General features: G+C 46.6%; 1 protein-coding gene across 2 annotated transcripts in view; it reads left to right on the top strand.

The window, feature by feature from the left end:
* Nucleotides 1-16,207, top strand: part of LOC111957454 (centrosome-associated protein 350) — a 20,130-nt gene extending 3,923 nt beyond the window's left edge. The window contains exons 5-9 of one of the 2 annotated variants that reach the window (XM_023978284.2): nucleotides 14,654-14,680; nucleotides 14,838-15,080; nucleotides 15,192-15,326; nucleotides 15,598-15,723; nucleotides 15,905-16,207. In XM_023978284.2, the coding sequence (XP_023834052.1) occupies nucleotides 14,654-14,680; nucleotides 14,838-15,080; nucleotides 15,192-15,326; nucleotides 15,598-15,723; nucleotides 15,905-16,057 (684 nt within the window). In that variant the 3' untranslated portion in view covers nucleotides 16,058-16,207. The remainder of the gene's footprint in view (nucleotides 1-14,653; nucleotides 14,681-14,837; nucleotides 15,081-15,191; nucleotides 15,327-15,597; nucleotides 15,724-15,904) is intronic. The other variant, XM_023978285.2, reaches the window with a different exon arrangement.
* The last annotated feature ends 5,132 nt before the right edge of the window (nucleotides 16,208-21,339 follow it).

A 21,339-nucleotide genomic window follows, 5' to 3' on the forward strand; every position in this document is an offset into this window, starting at 1 on the left:
CCCGGAAAACATAGTAATAAAAATCAATGGGTAAACATAACCCGACGCACACCAGTACAGACGTACACAAACACTTACAATAAACAATCTCCGACAAGGACATGAGGGGAAACAGAGGGTTAAATACACAACATGTAATTGATGGGATTGGAACCAGGTGTGAAGGAAGACAAGACAAAAACAATGGAAAATGAAAAATGGATCAGGGATGGCTAGAAGGTCGGTGACTTCGACCGCCAAACACCACCCGAACAAGGAGAGGGACCGACTTCCGAAGTCGTGACACATAAAATAAAGTAAAACCAGAATCAAGTAATGTTTTATACTGGCTTGCAAAGGGATGTTTCATTCCTATTGGAAACCAGCCAGGGTATATTCCCACAATCTGCATTCAGAATGACTGCCAAGGTTAGAAATACTACCAAACCATCTAAACTGGAACAACCATTTCACTAATGGGTGCAATAAATCCAACTAACAGATTGGATTAGTTTAGAAAAATGTATGTTATTTATCTTTGTGTGGCATAAGATATATTAACTGATCAATCAATGTACATGCAAAAACACAGATATTGAAATTCTAAATGTTTCAACTGCAATAGAGCATGCTGGGAAATATGATGAAATATAATAATTGGTGTGGTTTTGCAGACCAGCAAAATTATGATTATCAGGGGTCAACCTTACTTGGGATTTGGACTTGCAACATCTCGGTTGCCAGTGACCTGGATTTCCTGCTACGCCATTGGATCTGTGGGTATGATAAAGATTGTTAAAAGGTTAGAAGCAATAGATATGTAATTTGTCCCTATGGGGGAACCCTTCATGAAGAACCCCCCACGAAGAACCCAACTGGCGGACCCCCCCATGTGCATCAGCAGTGTCTATTTTTTATGTCAGTCACTGACCGTTACTCAATTAGCCATGTGTGCTGAATTTATTTTAGATTGGTAATTTATTCTATGCAGCTATCTAGGCTTGTTGTAATCATGGTCGAATTACCGATTTGGAGGCCCTCACTTATTTTGTTTTCACTCTCACTCAGACATCATATTAAGCAAAAGTCAGGGCTCTGACTGCATGTGTGGGTCTGTATGTGGGTAAACAGACCCATGAGTCACTACCACCCCTCATGATGAGTTCAGACTTTTTGTGCCCCCCCCCCCCCCCCCCCAAAGATGCCCAACCCTGCTGTAGGGGAACCATTTAGAGTTCCATTTAAACCAACTCATGAAGAACCCTCTGGCTCCATGTAGAGCCAATGACAGGTTTTACAGTTTAAGTTTGTTCGGAAAGTATTCAGACCCCTTGACTTTTTCCACATTTTGTTACGTTACAAAAAATCTTCATCAATCTACACACAATACTCCATAATGACAATGCAAAAACAGTCAAGACATTTTTGCTAATTTATTAAAAATAAAACCCTGAAATGTTACATTTAAATAAGTATTCAGACCCTTTACTCAGTACTTTGTTGAAGCACCTTTGGCAACGATTACAGCCTTAAGTCTTCTTGGGTTTGACGTTACAAGCTTGGCACACCTGTATTTGGGGAGTTTCTCCCATTCTTCTCTGCAGATCCTCTCAAGCTCTGCCAGGTCTCTACAGAGATGTTTGATCGATTCATGTCCGGACTCTGGCTGGGCCACTCAAGGACATTCGGAGACTTGTCCCGAAGCCACTCCTGCAATGTCTTGGCTGTGTGCTTAGGGTCGTTGTCCTGTTGGAAGGTGAACCTTTGCCCCAGTCTGAGGTCCTGAGCACTCTGGAGCAGGTTTTCATCAAGGATCTCTCTGTACTTTGCTCTGTTTATCTTTCCCCCGATCCTGACGAGTCTACCAGTCCCTGCCACTGAAAAACATTCCCACAGCATGATGCTGCCACCACCGTGCTACATTTCAAAGCGCAGAGATTATTGTGCTTTATATTCACGATATTGTGTAGAAAAATTTACCATTGTAGATTATCACACATGTCGCACATTATCGCACATGTACCCTAAAAAAGTTCCTATGTGTGCCTTTGACCTTTTTGTACCCCAGGGAACAACACTGTACTGTACCTGCACTGTACATTCTTGGTAATAAAGATGTACCTGGTGGCACTTCTGAAACGTTAACGCACTTCGACCCCAAAGCTTGCAAATTCAAATCCACAAAGCCTTTATGCACGCTTTACTTCAAGTGTCCTTGAGCACTGCTATTCTAAAGTTGGTGCTGTCAGATAATCTGAAAATGATTGACTTGACTCTAAGCAATGTTTATCAAAGTGCAGAAATGTATTCTTCATTAAATCTGTGGCCAATCTCTGTCATGCGGACAGACCTGATGACGTTTCATGAAATTCTGGTCAGTAGCAACCAAGAGGTTGTGAGATTAAATCCCAAATGAGGAATAGTCTCAATATACTTTCAGCAGTATATTGTCCTTCTACAGCAATAACACCTTTATTCAGCTGTAAAAATTCAGTAATGTGTTGGTGTTTAATTTACTTTCAATGCAACCAGTAATCTTTTAGTGTACCGTAAGAAGTACAGGAACTTTTTAACAGTGTAGCATTTCATGGCATAAAAAGGAAAACATAGTGGAGAGGGAAAGAACAGGATGATTCTTAACAGACAGATGGTTCTCAGCAGTAAAGAACCCTTCCTGAAATGCAAAAACACATATCACCCTCACCCCTGACAAATAACATTTTTGTCGTTGTTGTGTATTCTGGTCCAGTGGTCCAGTCCAGGTCAGTGGTCACCAACCGGTTGATCGCCAAACATTTCAGTAAATAGGTGCACCTGATTCAGCTGCCCTGCGCGCCAGGTAGGCAAAGTGTTTCCATTTTGAACCATTTTATGTGTCTGAAGGTACAAACTATACCCTCCCAGCGGGCCAGAAAGCAAATCACATGCACTATAGGCCTACCACTGGTCAATCGGATGGCTCAGATTAACGTGTCTGCTGTAATGTAGCAGGCATAAAAGAAAGCTAAAGCAAAGTTTATACTGTGAGATTTAAAAACTTTTAAAACCATGACTAGAGAGACTATCAACAAATATGGTAAAAAGCTGCTGTTTATATGAGTGAGTTTAGGTTGACACTCAGCAGTGTCAACACTTTTATAAGCCCCAAAATGTGTGCTCTTCTTACTCCCACTACAACGAGCACTGCAGCTGTAATGAATGAGTAGGAAAGTGTATCGATAGGCTTGCATTGTTATTATTAGCGACTTGGGTATTTTTTTATATCGAGGAATATTTCATTTTCTCTCTTCATAGCAGTAACAACAATGATTTGTGCATGAGGCAGAAATAATGCGGTGCGACTCAAGTTTTGCCATCAGCTGGAAGACGGTGTCCTTTTTTGGTCAGTGTCAGAGGAGGAAAGGGAGAGCAGAGGGAAATTGAGAGGTGGACCCTCAGTCTGCTGCTCTCTCCCTTCACTGAGAATGACCATCAGATTCAGGCACCATCATTCCAGTAAAATCAAAAGGAAATTATTTAAATGTATGCTCACTCAGCTGTGCCTCACAAGTAATACAACAACTGATCTATTACTGTGTGATCATATAGCTTACCATAAAAAAAATACAAAATTAAGAAAAAAAATGGGGTGAACAACATTGCATTGGCAGGGCAATTCAAGCAAAGCCAATATGAAGTGATAATGTATTAGTGTCACGCCTTGACCTTAGTTATCTATCTTTTCTTTATTATTTTGGTCAGGTCAGGGTGTGACGAGGGTGGGTATGCGTGTTTTGTCTTGTCTAGGGTTTTTGTAGATTTTTTTTTGTAAGTCTAGGTATTGTAGGTCTATGGTGACCTGAATTGGTTCCCAATCAGAGGCAGCTGTTTATCATTGTCTCTGATTGGGGATCCTATTTAGGTTGCCATTTTCCCTTTTGGTTTCGTGGTTTCTTGTCTATGTGTAGTTGCCTGTCAGCACTCGTTTTTGCATAGCGTCACGTTTGTTCTTTCTTCATTAAAAGAAGAATGTATACATATCACGCTGCGCCTTGGTCTCCTCCTTACGACGAACGTGACAATTAGGTCTATAGATTACTGCACAAACTTAATTGCTACAGTACAGTACTGTTTAATAGGTTAATGTTGCATAGGCTTATATATAGGCTTATATATCATGTAAAAAATAAAAACATCTTAGCGGGAGATCTCAGCTTGCATTTTGACTCAGACAGTGATCTGGTGACCACTGGTCTAGCTGGTCTGCAAAACCACGCCCATTGTAATAGGTCTGGGTGTAGCTGGTGCAGAGGAGTCATGCGCAGGACAGCAGAGATGAGTAATACACGTAATTTTACTCAAGACTTACAAATACAAGTCGATAATACCTAGCCCACAATACGGACTGTAAATACAACAAATAAACACGCACAAAAACCATGGGGAAAACAGAGGGTTAAATAATGAACATGTAATTGGGGAATTGAAACCAGATGTGTAAAACAAAGACAAAACAAATGGAAAATGAAAAATGACAAATGGATCGGCGATGGCTAGAAGGCCGGTGACGTCGAACGCCGCCCGAACAAGAAGAGGGACCGACTTCGACGGAAGTCGTGACACCCATCATTTTCATACTTCCCAGCATGCTCTATTGCAGATTGTTTCAAAATCTGTGTTTTTGCATGTACATCGATTGATAAATTAATCAATAAATGTATCTTATGCTACAGATAAATAACATATTTTTCTAAACTAATCCAATTTGATAGGTGGGTTTATTGCATCCGTTACTGAAATGGTTGTTCCAGTTTAAATGCTTTAGGTAGTCTTGTTTACACTTTTTTTTCTACTTGGCAGTCATACTGAATGCAGATTTTAGGTGAAAAAAAATTCAAATTGTTGGATATCCCCGCTAAGGCTGGATTCCAATAGGAATTAGACATCACTTTGCAAACTAGTGATGGGCATTCCGGCTCTTTTCAGTGAGCAGGCTCATTCGTTTCAGCTCACCAAAAAGAGCTGACTCTTTTGGCTCCCAAACAGCTCTTTGAAAAAAGAGCGATAGTTTGCGATAGTTTGACTATGATTGGTGTTAAAACAATTGTAATTAAATTATTAAATGAAATCATACTCTACCTTAACCACGATGTATTTAAAAATGCATTGGTTTGTTATGAAAAAGAATGTTATTAAACATTTGCATTTAAAGTATAACTTTTTAATGTATATAAACAAAGTGCATATAAATTTAACCATTCAAAATGAATTCAATCTGAACAGCATAATAGAATATTGCACCATATCAAAGAAAAATAAGTAACAATTTGCAAAACTGCAGCATCCCACAAATTGAAATAAATGTAAAAACAAAGGATGTGTAACGATCTGGGTGTCGTGGGTGTGAAGTCAGGCGCAGGAAACAGAGAGTTCAAGGTAGTGCTCTTTAATGCACACACAGTGGACATAGGCCACCCCACGAAACACTGGGTGCTACAAAACAAAATGCCCCAAACATGGGGACTAAAACAGTCCAGCAAAACCCACGAACAGGAACAAACACGTTCGTCTCCAACATACACAAATGTTACAACAAACAATCCCGCACAAAGAAACAGGCGGGCCGGCTGACTAATAAAGCCCAACTAATCACCACAAACACATAACAGGTGTAACCAATAACAGACAAGGGGGGGAGGAAAGAATCAGTGGCAGCTAGTAGGCCGGTGACGACGACCGCCGAGCGCCACCCGAACGGGAAGGGGAGCCACCTTCGGTCGGAGTCGTGACAGTACCCCCCACCTGACGCGCGGCTCCCGCAGCGCGCCGACACCGGCCTCGAGGTCGACCCGGAGGACGAGGCGCAGGGCGATCCGGATGGAGGCGATGGAAATCCCTCAACATTGACGGATCCAAAATGTCCCCCACCGGTACCCAGCACCTCTCCTCCGGACCGTACCCCTCCCAGTCCACGAGGTACTGCAGGCCCCTCACCCGGCGTCTCGAGTCCAGAATGGCCCGTATCGTGTACGCCGGGGACCCCTCGATGTCCAGAGGGGGAGGAGGTACCTCCGGCACCTCACCGTCCTGCAGGGGACCAGCTACCACCGGCCTGAGGAGAGACACATGAAACGAGGGGTTAATACGATAATAAGAAGGGAGTTGTAATCGATAACACACCTCGTTTATTCTCCTCAGGACTTTGAAGGGCCCCACACACTGCCTGCCCCAGCTTCCGGCAGGGCAAGCGGAGGGGCAGGTTTCGGGTCGAGAGCCAGACCCTGTCCCCCGGTACAAACACGGGGGCCTCACTGCGGTGGCGGTCAGCACTCCTTTTCTGCCGTCCACTAGCTTGTTGGAGYGATTCCTGGACGGCCCTCCAGGTCTCCTTGGAGCGCTGCACCCATTCCTCCACCGCAGGAGCCTCGGTCTGGCTCGGATGCCATGGTGCCAGGWCCGGCTGYTACRCCAACACACACTGAAATGGGGACACGTTAGTAGAGMAMTGGCGTAGMGAGTTCTGGGCCYTCTCAGCCCAGGGGATGTATCTCGCCCACTCCCCTGGCCGGTCCTGGCAATACGACCGCAGAAACCTACCCACCTCCTGGTTCACTCTTTCCACCTGCCCATTACTCTCGGGGTGATAACCGGAGGTCAGGCTGACCGAGACCCCCAGATAGCTCCATGAACTCCCTCCATACTCGGGACGTGAACTGGGGACCCCGATCAGAGACGATGTCCTCCGGCACCCCGTAGTGCCGGAAGACGTGGGTGAATAATGCCTACGCAGTCTGTAGGGCTGTAAGGATACCGGGCAACGGGAGGAGACGGCAGGACTTAGAGAACGGATCCACAATCGCCGAAACCGTAGTGTTCCCCTGAGACGGGGGAAGATCGGTCAGGAAATCTACGGATAGGTGAGACCATGGCCGTTGTGGAACGGGGAGGGGTTGTAACTTCCCTCTAGGAAAGTGCCTAGGAGCCTTACTCTGGGAGCATACCAAACAGGAACAGACATAAACCCTAACGTCCCTAGCCAAGGTGGCCCACCAATACCTCCCCCGAAGGCTCCCCACTGTCCTCGCCACCCCAGGGTGACCCGAGGAGGGTAGGACGTGAGCCCACCGAATCAGTTGGTCCCGAACACCAAGCGGCACGTACTTCCGCCCCGCCGGACACTGAGGAGGTGCGGGCTCCGCCCGTAACGCCCGCTCAATGTCCGAGTCCACCTCCCATACCAGCCTCGAGGGGGGAAGGATGGGAGTAGGTTCGGTGGACCGATCCTCCGTGTCGTAAAGGCGGGACAGTGCGTCAGCTTTTGCGTTCTGGGAGCCCGGTCTATATGATAACGTAAACCGGAATCGGGTGAAGAACATGGCCCACCTTGCCTGACGTGGGTTCAGTCTCCTAGCTGCCCGAATATACTCCAGATTCTGGTGGTCGGTCCAGATGAGAAAGGGGTGCTTAGCCCCCTCAAGCCAGTGTCTCCACACCTTCAGAGCCCTGACCACCGCTAACAACTCCCGGTCCCCCACATCATAGTTACGTTCCGCTGGACTGAGCTTCCTCGAGAAGAAAGCGCAGGGGCGGAGTTTTGGTGGCGTACCCGAGCGCTGTGATAGCACGGCACTCACCCCAGCCTCGGACGCGTCCACCTCCACTATGAATGCTAGAGAGGGGTCCGGGTGCGCCAACACGGGTGCATCCATGAACAGCGCCTTCAACCTGTTGAAAGCTCCGTCCGCCTCTGCTGACCACCGCAACCGCACCGGGCCCCCCTTCAGCAGTGAGGTAATGGGAACCGCTACCTGGCCAAAACCCCGGATAAACCTCCGGTAGTAGTTGGCAAAACCCCAAAAAACGCTGCACCTCTTTTACCGTGGTCGGAGTCAGCCAATTACGCACGGCCTTAATGGGGTCACATTCCATCACCACCCCCAATGTGGAAATGCGATAACCCAGGAAGGAGACGGCCTGTTTGGAGAACACACACTTCTCAGCCTTGACGTATAGGTCATGCTCCAGCAGTCTACCAAGCACCTTGCATACCAGAGACACATGTGCGGCGTGGGTGGCTGAGTAGATCAGAATGTCATCGATATACACAACCACTCCCTGCCTGTGCAGGTCCCTGAGAATCTCGTCTACAAAGGATTGAAAAACGGCTGGAGCATTCTTTAACCCATACGGCATGACGAGGTACTCATAGTGGCCCGATGTGYTACTAAACGCGGTTTTCCACTCGTCTCCCTTCCGAYTACGCACCAGACTATACGCGCTCCTGAGATCCAGTTTWGTGAAGAACTGCGCTCCSTGAAATGATTCCACCGCCGTAYCGATGAGAGGTAGTGGGTAACTAAACCCCACTGTGATGGCATTTAGACCTCTATAATCAATACACGGACGCAAACCTCCCTCCTTTTTCTTCACAAAAAAGAAACTCGAGGAGACTGGTGAGATGGAGGACCGAATGTACCCCTGTCCCAGAGACTCTGTGACATATGTCTCCATAGCCAATGTCTCCTCCTGGGACAATGGGTACACGTGACTCTTGGGAAGCGCAGCATTTACCTGGAGATCTATCGCACAATCCCCTCCCAGTCGATGAGGTGATAATTTAGTCGCTTTCTTTTTACTGAAAGCGATTGCCAAATCGGCATACTCGGGGGGAATGTGCACCGTGGAACCCTGGTCTGGACTCTCCACCGACGTGGCACCGATGGAAACTCCCAGACACCTTCCAGAACACTCCTCTGACCACCCCTGGAGAACCCCCTGTCTCCACGAAATCTTAGGATTGTGCCGAGCCAGCCAGGGAATCCCTAGCACCACTGGAAACGCAGGCGAATCAATAATATAGAGACTGACACCATGTCCAGTGGAACTGTGGCCTCCCTGACCACCCCTGACCCTAATGGCCGGCTATCTAGGTAGTGCACGGGAGAAGGAGAATCTATCGGCACAAGCGGAACACCTAACTTATCTTCTACTTGGTACTCATCCCGGATCCGGGAGCACCCTCATCAGTAAAAAAGCTGACTAGCATAGCCTAGCATAGCGCCACAAGTAAATACTAGCATCTAAATATCATGAAATCACAAGTCCAAGACACCAGATGAAAGATACACATCTTGTGAATCTAGCCATCATTTCCGATTTTTAAAATGTTTTACAGGGAAAACACAATATGTATTTCTATTAGCTAACCACGATAGCAAAAGACCCAACCGCATATTTTCACAATTTTTTTACTGCATAGGTAGCTATCACAAATTCGACTAAATAAAGATATAAATAATCACTAACCAAGAAACAACTTCATCAGATGACAGTCTTATAACAGATTTATTGTATAGCATATGTTTTGTTCGAAAAATGTGCATATTTCAGGAATAAATCATAGTTTTACATTGCAGCCACCATCACAAGTCTCACCAAAGCAGCTAGAATAACTACAGAAACCAACGTGAAATACCTAAATACTCATCATAAAACATTTATGAAAAATACACAGTGTACAGCAAATGAAAGACAAACATCTTGTGAATCCAGCCAATATTTCAGATTTTTTAAGTGTTTTACAGCGAAAACACAATATAGCATTATATTAGCTTACTACAATAGCCTACCACACAACCGCATTCATTCAAGGCACGTTAGCGATAGCGAATAAACCAGCAAAAGATATAAAAATTTTCACTAACCTTCTCAAACTTCATCAGATGACAGTCCTATAACATCATATTACGCAATACATATATGGTTTGTTCGAAAATGTGCATATTTAGCGATACAATTCGTGGTTGAACAATGTGAATACGTAGCCAAAATGCACAAAATTATCCGGTTATATTTCTGACACTCACATCATCTAATCAAATAACTAATCATATACTTTACAAAAAAATACAGGTTGGACAGCAAATGAAAGATACACTAGTTCTTAATGCAACCGCTGTGTTAGATTTTTAAAAATAACTTTAGTACGACATTTAGCTTACGTTATAGCGAGACAGCGCCCGAAATCTGGGCGGAATATAGTCTAAACATTTTCGACAGAAATACGAAATAATATCATAAATGGTTCCTACTATTTGATGAGCTTCCATCAGAATCTTGTACAATGTGTCCTTTTTCCAGAATAATCGTTGTTCGGTTGTAGAATGTCGTCTTCATCTGTCGATTTAGCTAACAAAGCTGGCCATGCGGCACAGAAGTGTCCAACTCACCAGAACGCATAACAAAGAAAATACCGAAAATCGCAATAAACTGATATAAGTCGGTTTAATATAACTAGTTTATGATGTTTTTAACACGTATATCAAATACAATCAGAGCCGGAGATATCTAACGTCGATAACGAAAGCTTTTCAGAACGCAATCCAGGTGACCCTTTCGCCCCATGCAGAATAAAGGAAAGAGTGGTCACGTCATTCCAACAGGTCTTGTTTGGCCTCAGATAGAGCTGTACACCCCATTCTAACTGTCACTGCCTACTGACATCTAGGGGAAGGCGTATGCAGTGCATGTAGACCCATAGATTCCATGCAAATTAATAGGCTGACCCTGGAACAGAGCCCCCGATTTCAGATTTCTCACTTCCTGTCAGGAAGTTTGCTGCAAAATGAGTTCTGTTTTACTCACAGATATAATTCAAACGGTTTTAGAAACTAGAGTGTTTTCTATCCAATAGTAATAATAATATGCATATTGTACGAGCAAGAATTGAGTACGAGGCAGTTTAATTTGGGAACGATTTTTTACAAAGTGAAAATGGCGCCCCCCTATTGAGAAAAGGTTACTAAGGGCGAGTCCGCGATCCATAAAGTTCCCAGCTGCACCTGAATCGACTAGCGCCTTATGCTGGGAAGAGGGAAAACATTTAAGGAAAAAAATCAAGACAAACATGTGACCAACAGGGGGTTCTGAGTGAGTTTGGTGCTGACTCACCTGGGGTGACTGAGAAGCGTTCCGCCTGCCATCTCGACTCCCAGACGGACCCCCCCAGCACCGATCGGCCGTGTGTCCTCTCCGACCACAGCTGGTGCAGGGGGAGCCTCCTCACCCTACCCCTCGGCACGGCCCCTCCCAACTCCATCGGAATGGGAGCGGAGGTGCTGGGTGGTGGAACGCACAGGACCCTCTCCGAACGCCCGCGGGCAGCCAGCAGATTGTACAGCCGGATGGACATGTCAATCAGTTCATCAAGGGAGAGAGCGGTGTCCCGACCCGCTAGCTCCCTGCAGACGTCCTCCCGGAGACTACACCGGTAGTGGTCGATAAGGGCCCTGTCGTTCCACCCAGATCCTGCGGCCAAGGTCCGGAACTCCAGCGCGTAATCCTGGGCGCTCCTCTTCTCCTGCCTAAGATGGAATAGTCGGTCTCCCACCGCTCGGCCCTCTGGAGAGTGGTCAAACACGGCACGAAAGCGGCGGGTAAACTCTGGGTAGTGTTCCTTCGCTGAGTCTGGGCCATTCCAGACTGCGTTCGCCCATTCCAGAGCACGACCCGTCAGGCAGGAGACGAGGACACTCACCTTCTCCGGAGCGTAAGACGGAGAGCGCTGGAGCCGGGGGATGGGGAGTCTTGAGCTGGGGAAGTCGAAGGTGGAGAGAGGAGACCACTCCTCTCCCATCGGTCCATTCTCTCCATAATTTGATCCATAGCCGATCCGATCCGATGAAGGACGGTGGTGTGGTGTAGAACCCGTTCCTCCATCGATGGGAGAGGGTTGGCCGCTGCTCCTGCTGACTCCATTATATGGTGCGGGATTCTGTAACGATCTGGGTGTCGTGGGTGTGAAGTCAGGCGCAGGGAACAGAGAGTTCAAGGTAGTGCTCTTTAATGCACACACGGTGGACATAGGCCACCCCACGAAACACTGGGTGCTACAAAACAAAATGCCCCAAACATGGGGACTAAAACAGTCCAGCAAAACCCACGAACAGGAACAAACACGTTCGTCTCCAACATACACAAATGTTACAACAAACAATCCCGCACAAAGAAACAGGCGGGCCGGCTGACCAATAAAGCCCAACTAATCACCACAAACCCATAACAGGTGTAACCAATAACAGACAAGGAGGGGGAGGAAAGAATCAGTGGCAGCTAGTAGGCCGGCAACGACGACCGCCGAGCGCCACCCGAACGGGAAGGGGAGCCACCTTTGGTCGGAGTCGTGACAGGATGCTATTACACATGTGCATTAAAGTATAACTTTTTTAATGTGTAGAAACAAAGTGCATATAAATGTAACAATTCAAAACAAATACATTCTGAACAACATAATAATAGAATATCGCACCATGTCAAAGAAAAATAAATAACAGAGTGCAAAACTGCAGCATCCCACTTAAAACATTAAACGGGTCCCTCTTTTCTCTCTCTTCTTTATTGGCATGTTATAACCAGCAGCACACAGCAATGCTGACCATGGTTTCTTCTCTCAGTAACTATTTGTCCCGTTTTCGAGAAGACCCTCTCAGAGGGAATGCCTCTCTCCACTGATCTCCACAGTGACCTGCTCAAAGGGTTCCAGGACTCTGCACACCTCCACCACCACCTTCCATTCCTCTTGGATCAGAGCATCAACAGGTGCATTGACAATAGCCAGGGTAGAGATGATGGCATCCTTTGACTCAAGAATCCGCTTCAACATATAAAATGTTGAATTCCACCTTGTAGTGCAGTCTTGTTTAGGCCTCAGCTCAGGCATCCCCATCTGGCATTGTGTAGACTTTAGTTTTTCAGCACCTACTGTGCTCCTGTGGAAGTATTCCACAGCTGCTTTCACTTTGTCCACAGTGGGCTTCATCACCTTCAGAGCATCTTTTACAATCAGTTTGATTGTTTGGGCAAGACATGGATGATGGGTCCATTTTCAAATTTTCATGACTTTGGTTATGTTAGCTGCATTGTCGCTAACACAACACACCACTTTTCCATCTACTTGCCATTCTCTGGCCACTCTCAACAGTTCCTCTGCCAAGTTATCTGAGGTGTCTGTCGCTGAACTCAAAGCAGTCCAGAAGACAGATAGACATCGAAAATCTTCAATGAAGTGACATGTAACCGACATGTAAGAAGTGGGTACCCTTGATATCCAGCAGTCAGTGGTAAGGCAAACTGCAGTAACTTTTTGGACTCTTTCCCGCACTAAAGCCTGTGTGCTCTTGTACAGTTGTGGAATAAGTGATTTTGAAAGGGTTTTCCTGCTTGGAATTGTGTACATTGGATTTAGACTATTGCTATAATTTCTAAAACCTCTGTCCTCCACTATCGAAAATGGCTGGAAATCGGAGGCAGTCATTTAAGCCAATGCAATATCAATTTGGCCTTGTTTTGCTACAGACATAGACTTTGGCATAAACTGGTCCATAGAAGACTGCATTGCTGTGGATACATCTCCACGTGGTGCTGGCTCTACCACTATCACTAGCAGGCCCGCTAGTTTCTCGAGGCTCTGCTACAGCTAGCTTCACAGTTGTGTGCACAGTTCGCTTATGTCGGAGTAGGTTGTGCGTAGAACCGGCTTTATATGAGATTTTGTTTTGGCAAATTCTACACTGTGCTCTAACATTGTCTACATTATTAAAATGCAACCAAATGCTACTGTGCTTCCAACTCATTTTCCAGCTGTTGTTTTCACAGCTGTCCTTCCTCTCTCCTCGGCTGCTAAGTGTGTGACTGTTAATGAGTTGGCTCGGCCCTCCCTCACGCATCTTTGGTTCATTGGTTGACACTGCGTGTCTGATTGACAGGAACAACAGGTGAGGCTGTTAGTCTGAGCAGACAGTCAGAACGAATGTGTGTGCGCTTTAACATTTAGGCCTATATTATTTTATTTATTTTTTCGTTCTTTGAATTAGTTAATTCTATTCATTTAAATCTTTTGATTATTCATATCTTATTTTTTTTATTTTATTTTATAAATAGATTCGGCTCTTCTGATATGCGAGCCGGCTCCCAACGTTCACCTACAAGAGCCGGCTCTTAGAGCCGACTCGTTCGCGAACGACCCATCACTATTGCAAACCAGCATAACGTCTTGTGGGTGACCAGCATATTCTGCTGGTCACCAGCAAAAATACAGCGAAGGCTAGTCACCAGTGAAAACACAACAAAGGCTGGTCCATGCTGTTTTTTTCAGCAGGGAACCACCCCAAGGATGATTTCAAACCATAGAGATGGATAGAGGGTTCACTTGCCACAAATCTTGTTTTAGGATGGGGAGTGCCATTAAGAGCTTTCACCATAAAACTCATGATCTAACATTCCAGCACTGCAGGTGGCAGTTAATCCCCACCCTTGGCTTTATGGCCAATCAGTCTCCATCATAGTAGCTGGTATGCACCTTCTCTGTTTATTACTAACTGCCAATGAGCTCAGAGAAGCAGGCAGATTGCTAACACAAATCGAGTGTTAACAAGAACCTGGCATCCCCTGCTTGTAAAATGAGGGTGCCCTATTTTTAAATTGAGATACAGTAGCATGGGCGGCACTCAATTGCAGACTGTCAGAAATGATCATGGCAAAGATAGGTGTACCCTATTTCCATTCAAAACCTTCCATTTTCTGTTTAGCGCCTATTGAAGGACATATTTTGTTTAGTAATGCAGTAATAGTTGTCTCTCTTGTTGTGATGTGTGTTTTGTACTATATTTATATTTTATTTATTTTTATTTAATCCCAGGCCTCCGTCCCCGCAGGAGTCCTTTTGGTAGGCTATCATTGTAATTAAGAATTTGTTCTTAACTGACTTGCCTAGTTAAATAAAGGTTAAATAGTTTGAATTAATGAATATGCAATGTGTAGGCCTATTACTTGTCTTTTTCTTTTGAATTATCGTTTTTGTGATAGTTTTGTATGCTTTTCAGACAGTAAAGAAGAAAGATGACAGCACAGCCAGTAAGCTGTGTTTCATAGAACAGTGGCACGATACTCTCTGCTCTGCAGCTCCTGAGAAGGTTCAAATCCAGCCCCACGACCGTGACATAGTGTACAGACTGGTTGATACTGCCTTGGAAACCCTCTTAGGCCAAGCAAAGAGTACCATGATTTACAACCCAGAAGCACCAGGCTATATCATTGACGAAGAGAGTGTCAGAGTTTACGGACGGGTGAGAGTTTGTGTGCAATTATTGGATGATTGTAAACCTGGATGAATTCACAGATCAGGATGCTAATGTTGTGTATGTTTGAGGTCATTAGCCAACTATATCTTACTCTAGATCATGCACCAACTCACCTCTGAGATTCTTCATGGGGTGTTGACCAATCACTTTGGGATTACAAGATCTATGTGGCAGACAAAAAATACACTCTCAAGTCTCCTATCAAGTAGAGTCTTTCTCACCGACCTGAAGGTAACAAGTAGCCTTATATCTGCTATATACACAATCTCCTGTCTAAATAAATATGAAAATGAACATGGAACCTATGCACTTACCATATTTTGTGTATTATGTATATGATATGTACAGTATAATGCAATGCACAAATATCTATGTACAGTATATAGAAAAATAACAATAACCCACTTGGTGTTGATTTTGTGCAGTAATCATCCCCAGGTGAACTTCTGAAGAACATAAGTGCGAAATGTCAAAATGTGAAATGTAATGTCATATTTCGCAGGCTGCTGTTAAATCTGAGGTGCAGAAAGAGCTCAACTTGGATCGGACGGACCTTCAGATGAAAGAGATTCTCCTGACGTTGTGCAAATACAGGAGTACAAAGAGAGACAGAGTAGACTACATTCTGGTATGTGATAATCATTTTGTTCAAATGCCTTGGTGGGAACAGTTTATTGGCAGTCCTACGTGAAAGATATTTAGAGTATATGAGCATCAATAAGTGCAATGCCTAGCTAGGTTGTAGTGGGTGAAGGCATACACATCTTTCAGCAACAATGTTCAAGTTCATGATCACATTGAATCCTCAGATCCAAGAGCTTCACAAAGAAGAACTGCAGTGGGTGGACTACAGCGCTGACCAGATGACTGTGAAGATGAGACTGTCTGAGGAGATTTTCAGTCTTCTCCTGGAGGACACTATATCAGTTCTCAAACACATGTACATGACACCATCCTTTTGAACCTGAGAAAGAAGGTTACGGTTCCCTCTATAAAATATATCTTATTAATTGCCATTCTATTCTCAAATGCTTTGAATTCACTTACAATTACATGTATTGATTATCTATGATCGTTGAAGAATTTAAATAAATCACTCATATTGGAATTAATTTGACCCTACGTGTACATCTTTTTATTGCGCATTCCTCCCTGATTGTCGGTCTATCAAGCAATAAGCACATAACCTCCATTAACGACTGCTGATGAAACATAACACAATAATGTGCAACATTGCTCCTAAAACCGTATGTACAGTACAGTGCCAAAAAAGTGTACACCCTCTTACACAATGTTCACATTTTCTTTACTAACAGCCCGGAATTTAGACACATTCAAGAACAACATAGGTTTTCCAACAAAATAAACTGTGAAATGGTTAGAACAAAGTTCATTAATATGCACCACAGCCAGACACTATTGATCAGTCTTTTACTGGAGAAGAAGGAAACTGCATCATCATGAGGCCAATCTGAGATTCAAACAACAACAAAGTGGTCACCCGGCTGAGGAGACTGGGCCTGAGACTGTTCTTGACTTCTGACCTGATGGACTTCCTGTTTTTGCTAAGTGGGATGCTTTTGGTGCGTTCAAGACAATTGGGAACTAAGAAAAATACGAAAGAGGCCTGAGTTCCCGAGTTGGAATTCTGAGTTGGATGACCGTTCCAAACTATTTTTCCCAGTCGGAGCTCGTTTTTTTCTGCCTTCCCAGTTGTCTTGAATGCACTGAAGTAGGAAGCTGAGATTTCCCAGTTTCCAGCTGTTTTGAATGGATGCCGGCATGTTTGATGACCCACAGTCCTTAGCCGATAACCCACAGCCCTTAGCCGTGGTATATTGGCCATATACCACAAATCCCTGAGGTGCCTTATTGCTATTATAAACTGGTTACCAACGTAATTAGAGCAGTAAAAATAAATGTTTTGTCATACACCTGGTATACCACTGCTGTCTGCCAATAAGAATTCAGGGCTCGAACCACCCAGTTTATAATGTAAAATATACTGTATCCGTAAAATGTATATAGTATGTACAGTATAAGCTGGATGTAACGACTTTCTTCCTGGGATGAAGGAGAGGACCAAAATGCAGCGCGGTTAGTGTTCAACATGTTTAATTAGACAATAAACGGTGAACACTTACAACCATACAAAAACAACAAACGTGAAAGCCGAGACAGTTCCTATCTGGTGCAGAACACAAACACAGAGACAGGAAACAATCACCCACAAAATCCCAACACCAAACAAGCCTCCTATATATGATTCTCTATAAGGGACAACGATTACCAGCTGCCTCTGATTGAGAACCATATTAGGCTGACACAGAAACAGACAAACTAGACACACAACATAGAATTCCCACCCAGCTCACGTCCTGACCAAACACTAAACAAGCAAAACACATAATAACTCTGGTCAGGACGTTACAGTATCCCCTCACTGAGGTGCGGACTCCGAACGCACCCTCTAAACTCAAGAGGAGGGTCTGGTGGCATCTGTCCACTGGTGGCGGCTCCTGCGCAGGACGAGGACACCACTCCACCACTGTCTTTGGCCCCCTCCTTAGCGTCCTTTGGAGTGGCGACCCTCGCCCACGACCTTGGCCTAAGAATCCTCCCAAGGCCCCCACATGATTTAGGAGGTGCCAGACAGAGAGTGTAGCTAGGACAGAGGGCAAGCTCAGGAAGAGGGGCAGCTCAGGACAGAGGGGCAGCTCCGGACAGAGGGGCAGCTCCGGACTGAGGGTGCGAGCTCCGGACTGAGTGGCAGCTCATGACTGGAGGGCAGCTCATGACTGGAGGGCAGCTCATGACATGCGGAGGGCAGCTCATGACTGGAGGGAGCTCATGACTGAAGGGCGGCTCTGGCTGCTGGCGGCTCCTGGACGGGCGGGCTCTGGCGGCCTGACTGGCGGCGGCTCCTGATGGCTGGCGGCTCTGGCGGCTCCTGACTGGCTGGCGGCTCCTGGCTGGCGTCCTCGACTGGCTGGCGGCTCTGGCGGCTCCTGACTGGCTGGCGGGGCTTCTGGCGGCTCCTGACTGGCTGGCGGCTCTGACGCGGCTCCTGACTGGCGGACGACTCTAGCGGCTCCTGATGGCGGACGGCTCTAGCGGCTCCTGACTGACGGGCGGCTCTAAACGGCTCGGGACAGACGGGCTGGCTTGAGGCTCTGGCAGACGGACGGCTCAGATGGCGCTGGGCAGACGGAATGGCTCAGATGGCGCTGGGCAGACGGATGGCTTCAGATGGCGCTGGCAGACGGATGGCTCAGATGGCGCTGGGCAGACGGATGGCTCAGATGGCGGCTGGGCAGACGGATGGCTCAGATGGCGCTGGCAGACGGATGGCTCAGATGGCGCTGGGCAGACGGATGGCTCAGATGGCGCTGCGGCAGACAGATGGCTCAGACGGCGCTGGGCAGACAGATGGCTCAGACGGCGCTGGGCAGACAGATGGCTCAGACTGCGCTGGGCAGACGAGCAGTGCAGGCGGCGTTGAGCAGACGAGCAGTGCAGGCGGCGTTGAGCAGACGGCCGACTCTGACCTGCTGAGGCGCACAGTAGGCCTGATGCGTGGTGCCAGAACTGGTGGTACCGGACTGGAGACACGCACCTTAAGGCTAGTGCGGGAGCAGGAACAGGGCACACTGGTTTCTAAAGCGCACTATAGGCCTGGTGCGTGGTGCGGAACTGGAGTGTACCCGGACTGAGGGGCAACGCACCTAGGTGCGCAGTGCGCGGGAGAAGACTGCCGTAACAGGGCTCTGGGACGCACAGGAGGCTTTTGATGCGTGTGGCCGGCAACTGAGGCCTGGGCTGGAGAACCGCACCACAGGAGAGTGCGGTGGAGGAGGAACAGGGTCTGGAGACGCACAAGGAGGCTGATGCGTAGTGCCGGAACTGAGGCATCTGGGCTGGAGACACGCACACAGGCGAGGTGCGTGAGAGGAACAGGGCTCTTTGGAGAAGCACAGGGAGGCTTTGGTGCGTGGTGCCGTAACTGGAGGTACTGGGCCTTGGAGACCACGCACCACAGGGAGAGTTGCATGGAGGAGGAACAGGGCTCTTTGGAGACGCACTTGGAAGCCTGGTGCGTAGGTGGGTTGGCACTGTGTTACTGGGTGGGGCTGGGAAGGTGTGCGCCGTTATACCGGACCGTGCAGGCCGTACTGGGTTCCCTTGAGCACTGAGCCTGCCCAACCTTACCCGTGGTGGATGGCTCCCCGTAGCCCGTCCAGTGCGGGGGGAGGTCGGAATAACCCGCACTGGGCTGTGTAGGCGAACCGGGGACACCATTCGTAAGGCTGGTGCCATGAACACCGGCCCGAGGAGGCGTACTGGAGGCCAGATATGTTGAGCCGGCTTCATGGCACTTGGCTCAATGCTCATTCTAGCCCGCCCAGTGCGGGGAGGTGGAATAACCCGCACCGGGCTATGCACACGTACAGGAGACATCGTGCGCTCTTCCGCATAACACGGTGTCTGCCCGTACTCCCGCTCTCCACGGTAAGCATGGGAAGTGGGCGCAGGTTTCCTACCTGCCCTCGCCACACTACCCTTTAGCCACCCCCCCAAGACATTTTTGGGTGAGCCTCTCGGGTTTCCAGCCGCTCTGCCTTGCAAGCGCCTCATAATGCCGCCTCTCCGATTTTGATGCCTCCAGCTCCGCTTTGGGGCGGCGACACTCCTCTGGCTCTGCCCAGGGTCCTTCTCCGTCTCGAATCTCCTCCCATGTCCATTCCTCCTTGTACCACTGCTGCTGTTGCTGCTGCCCGTTTCCACGCTGCTTGGTCCGCAGCGCGGTTAGTGTTCAACATGTTTAATTAGACAATAAACGGTGAACACTTACAACCATACAAAAACAACAAACGTGAAAGCCGAGACAGTCCTATCTGGTGCAGAACACAAACACAGAGACAGGAAACAATCACCCACAAAATCCCAACACCAAACAAGCCTCCTATATATGATTCTCAATCAGGGACAACGATTACCAGCTCCTCTGATTGAGAACCATATTAGGCTGGACACAGAAACAGACAAACTAGACACACAACATAGAATTCCCACCCAGCTCACGTCCTGACCAACACTAAACAAGCAAAACACATAATAACTCTGGTCAGGACGTTACACTGGAAGTAAAAAGCCTAAATGTTGTTTTCCATTAGTTTACTCCAATTAGGGGAGGGGTGGTAGGGTTAGGGAAAAATAATAAAGGAAAATATATAAAGATCTATATTTAGATTATATATACAGTACCAGTCAAAAGTTTGGACACACCTACTCATTCAAGTGTTTTTCTTTATTTTTACAATTTTCTACATTGTAAAATAATAGTGAAGACATCAAAACTATGAGAACACATATGGAATCATGTAGTAACTAAAAAAGGGTATTTAAGATTCTTCAACGTAGCCACCCTTTGCCTTGATGACAGCTTTGCACACTCTTGGCATTCTCACAACCAGCTTCACCTGGAATGCTTTTCCAATAGTCTTTTAGGAGTTCCCACATATGCTGAGCACTTGTTGGCTGCTTCACTCTGCGATCCAACGGATTAAACCATCTAAATTGGGTTGAGGTCGGGTGATTGTGGAGGCCAGGTCATCTGATGCAGCACTCCATCATTATCCTTCTTGTTCAAATAGCCCTTACATAGCCTGGAGGTGTGTTGAGTCATTGTCCTGTTGAAACACAAATGATAGTCCCACTAAGCGCAAAACAGAAGGGATGGCGTATTGCTGCAGAATGCTGTGGTAGCTATGCTCGTTAAGTGTGCTCTGAATTCTAAATAATTCACAGTGTTACCAGCAAAGCACCCCCACAACATCACACCTCCTCCATGCTTCACAGTGGGAACCACACATGCGGAGATCATCTGTACACCTACTCTGCTTCTCGCAAATACACTGTGATTGGAACCAAAAATCGCACATTTGGACTCATCAGACCAATTTCCACTGGTCTAATGTCCATTGCTCATTTCTTGGCCCAAGCTAGTCTCTTATTCTTATTGGTGTCATTTACTGGTGGGTTCTTTGCATCAATTCGACCATGAAGGTCTGATTCACGTGTCTCTGAACAGTTGAACTCTGTGAAGCTTTTATTTGGACTGCAATCTGAGATGCAGTTAACTAATGAACATATTGTAACGGCTGTCAATGTCGTTCTCCTCCTCAGACGAGGAGGAGCATGGATCGGACCAAGATGCGGAGTAGGAGGTATTCATGATTTTAAT

The sequence above is a fragment of the Salvelinus sp. IW2-2015 genome, linkage group LG33 (genome assembly GCF_002910315.2).
Source record: "Salvelinus sp. IW2-2015 linkage group LG33, ASM291031v2, whole genome shotgun sequence".
NCBI classification, from domain to species: Eukaryota; Metazoa; Chordata; class Actinopteri; order Salmoniformes; family Salmonidae; genus Salvelinus; species Salvelinus sp. IW2-2015.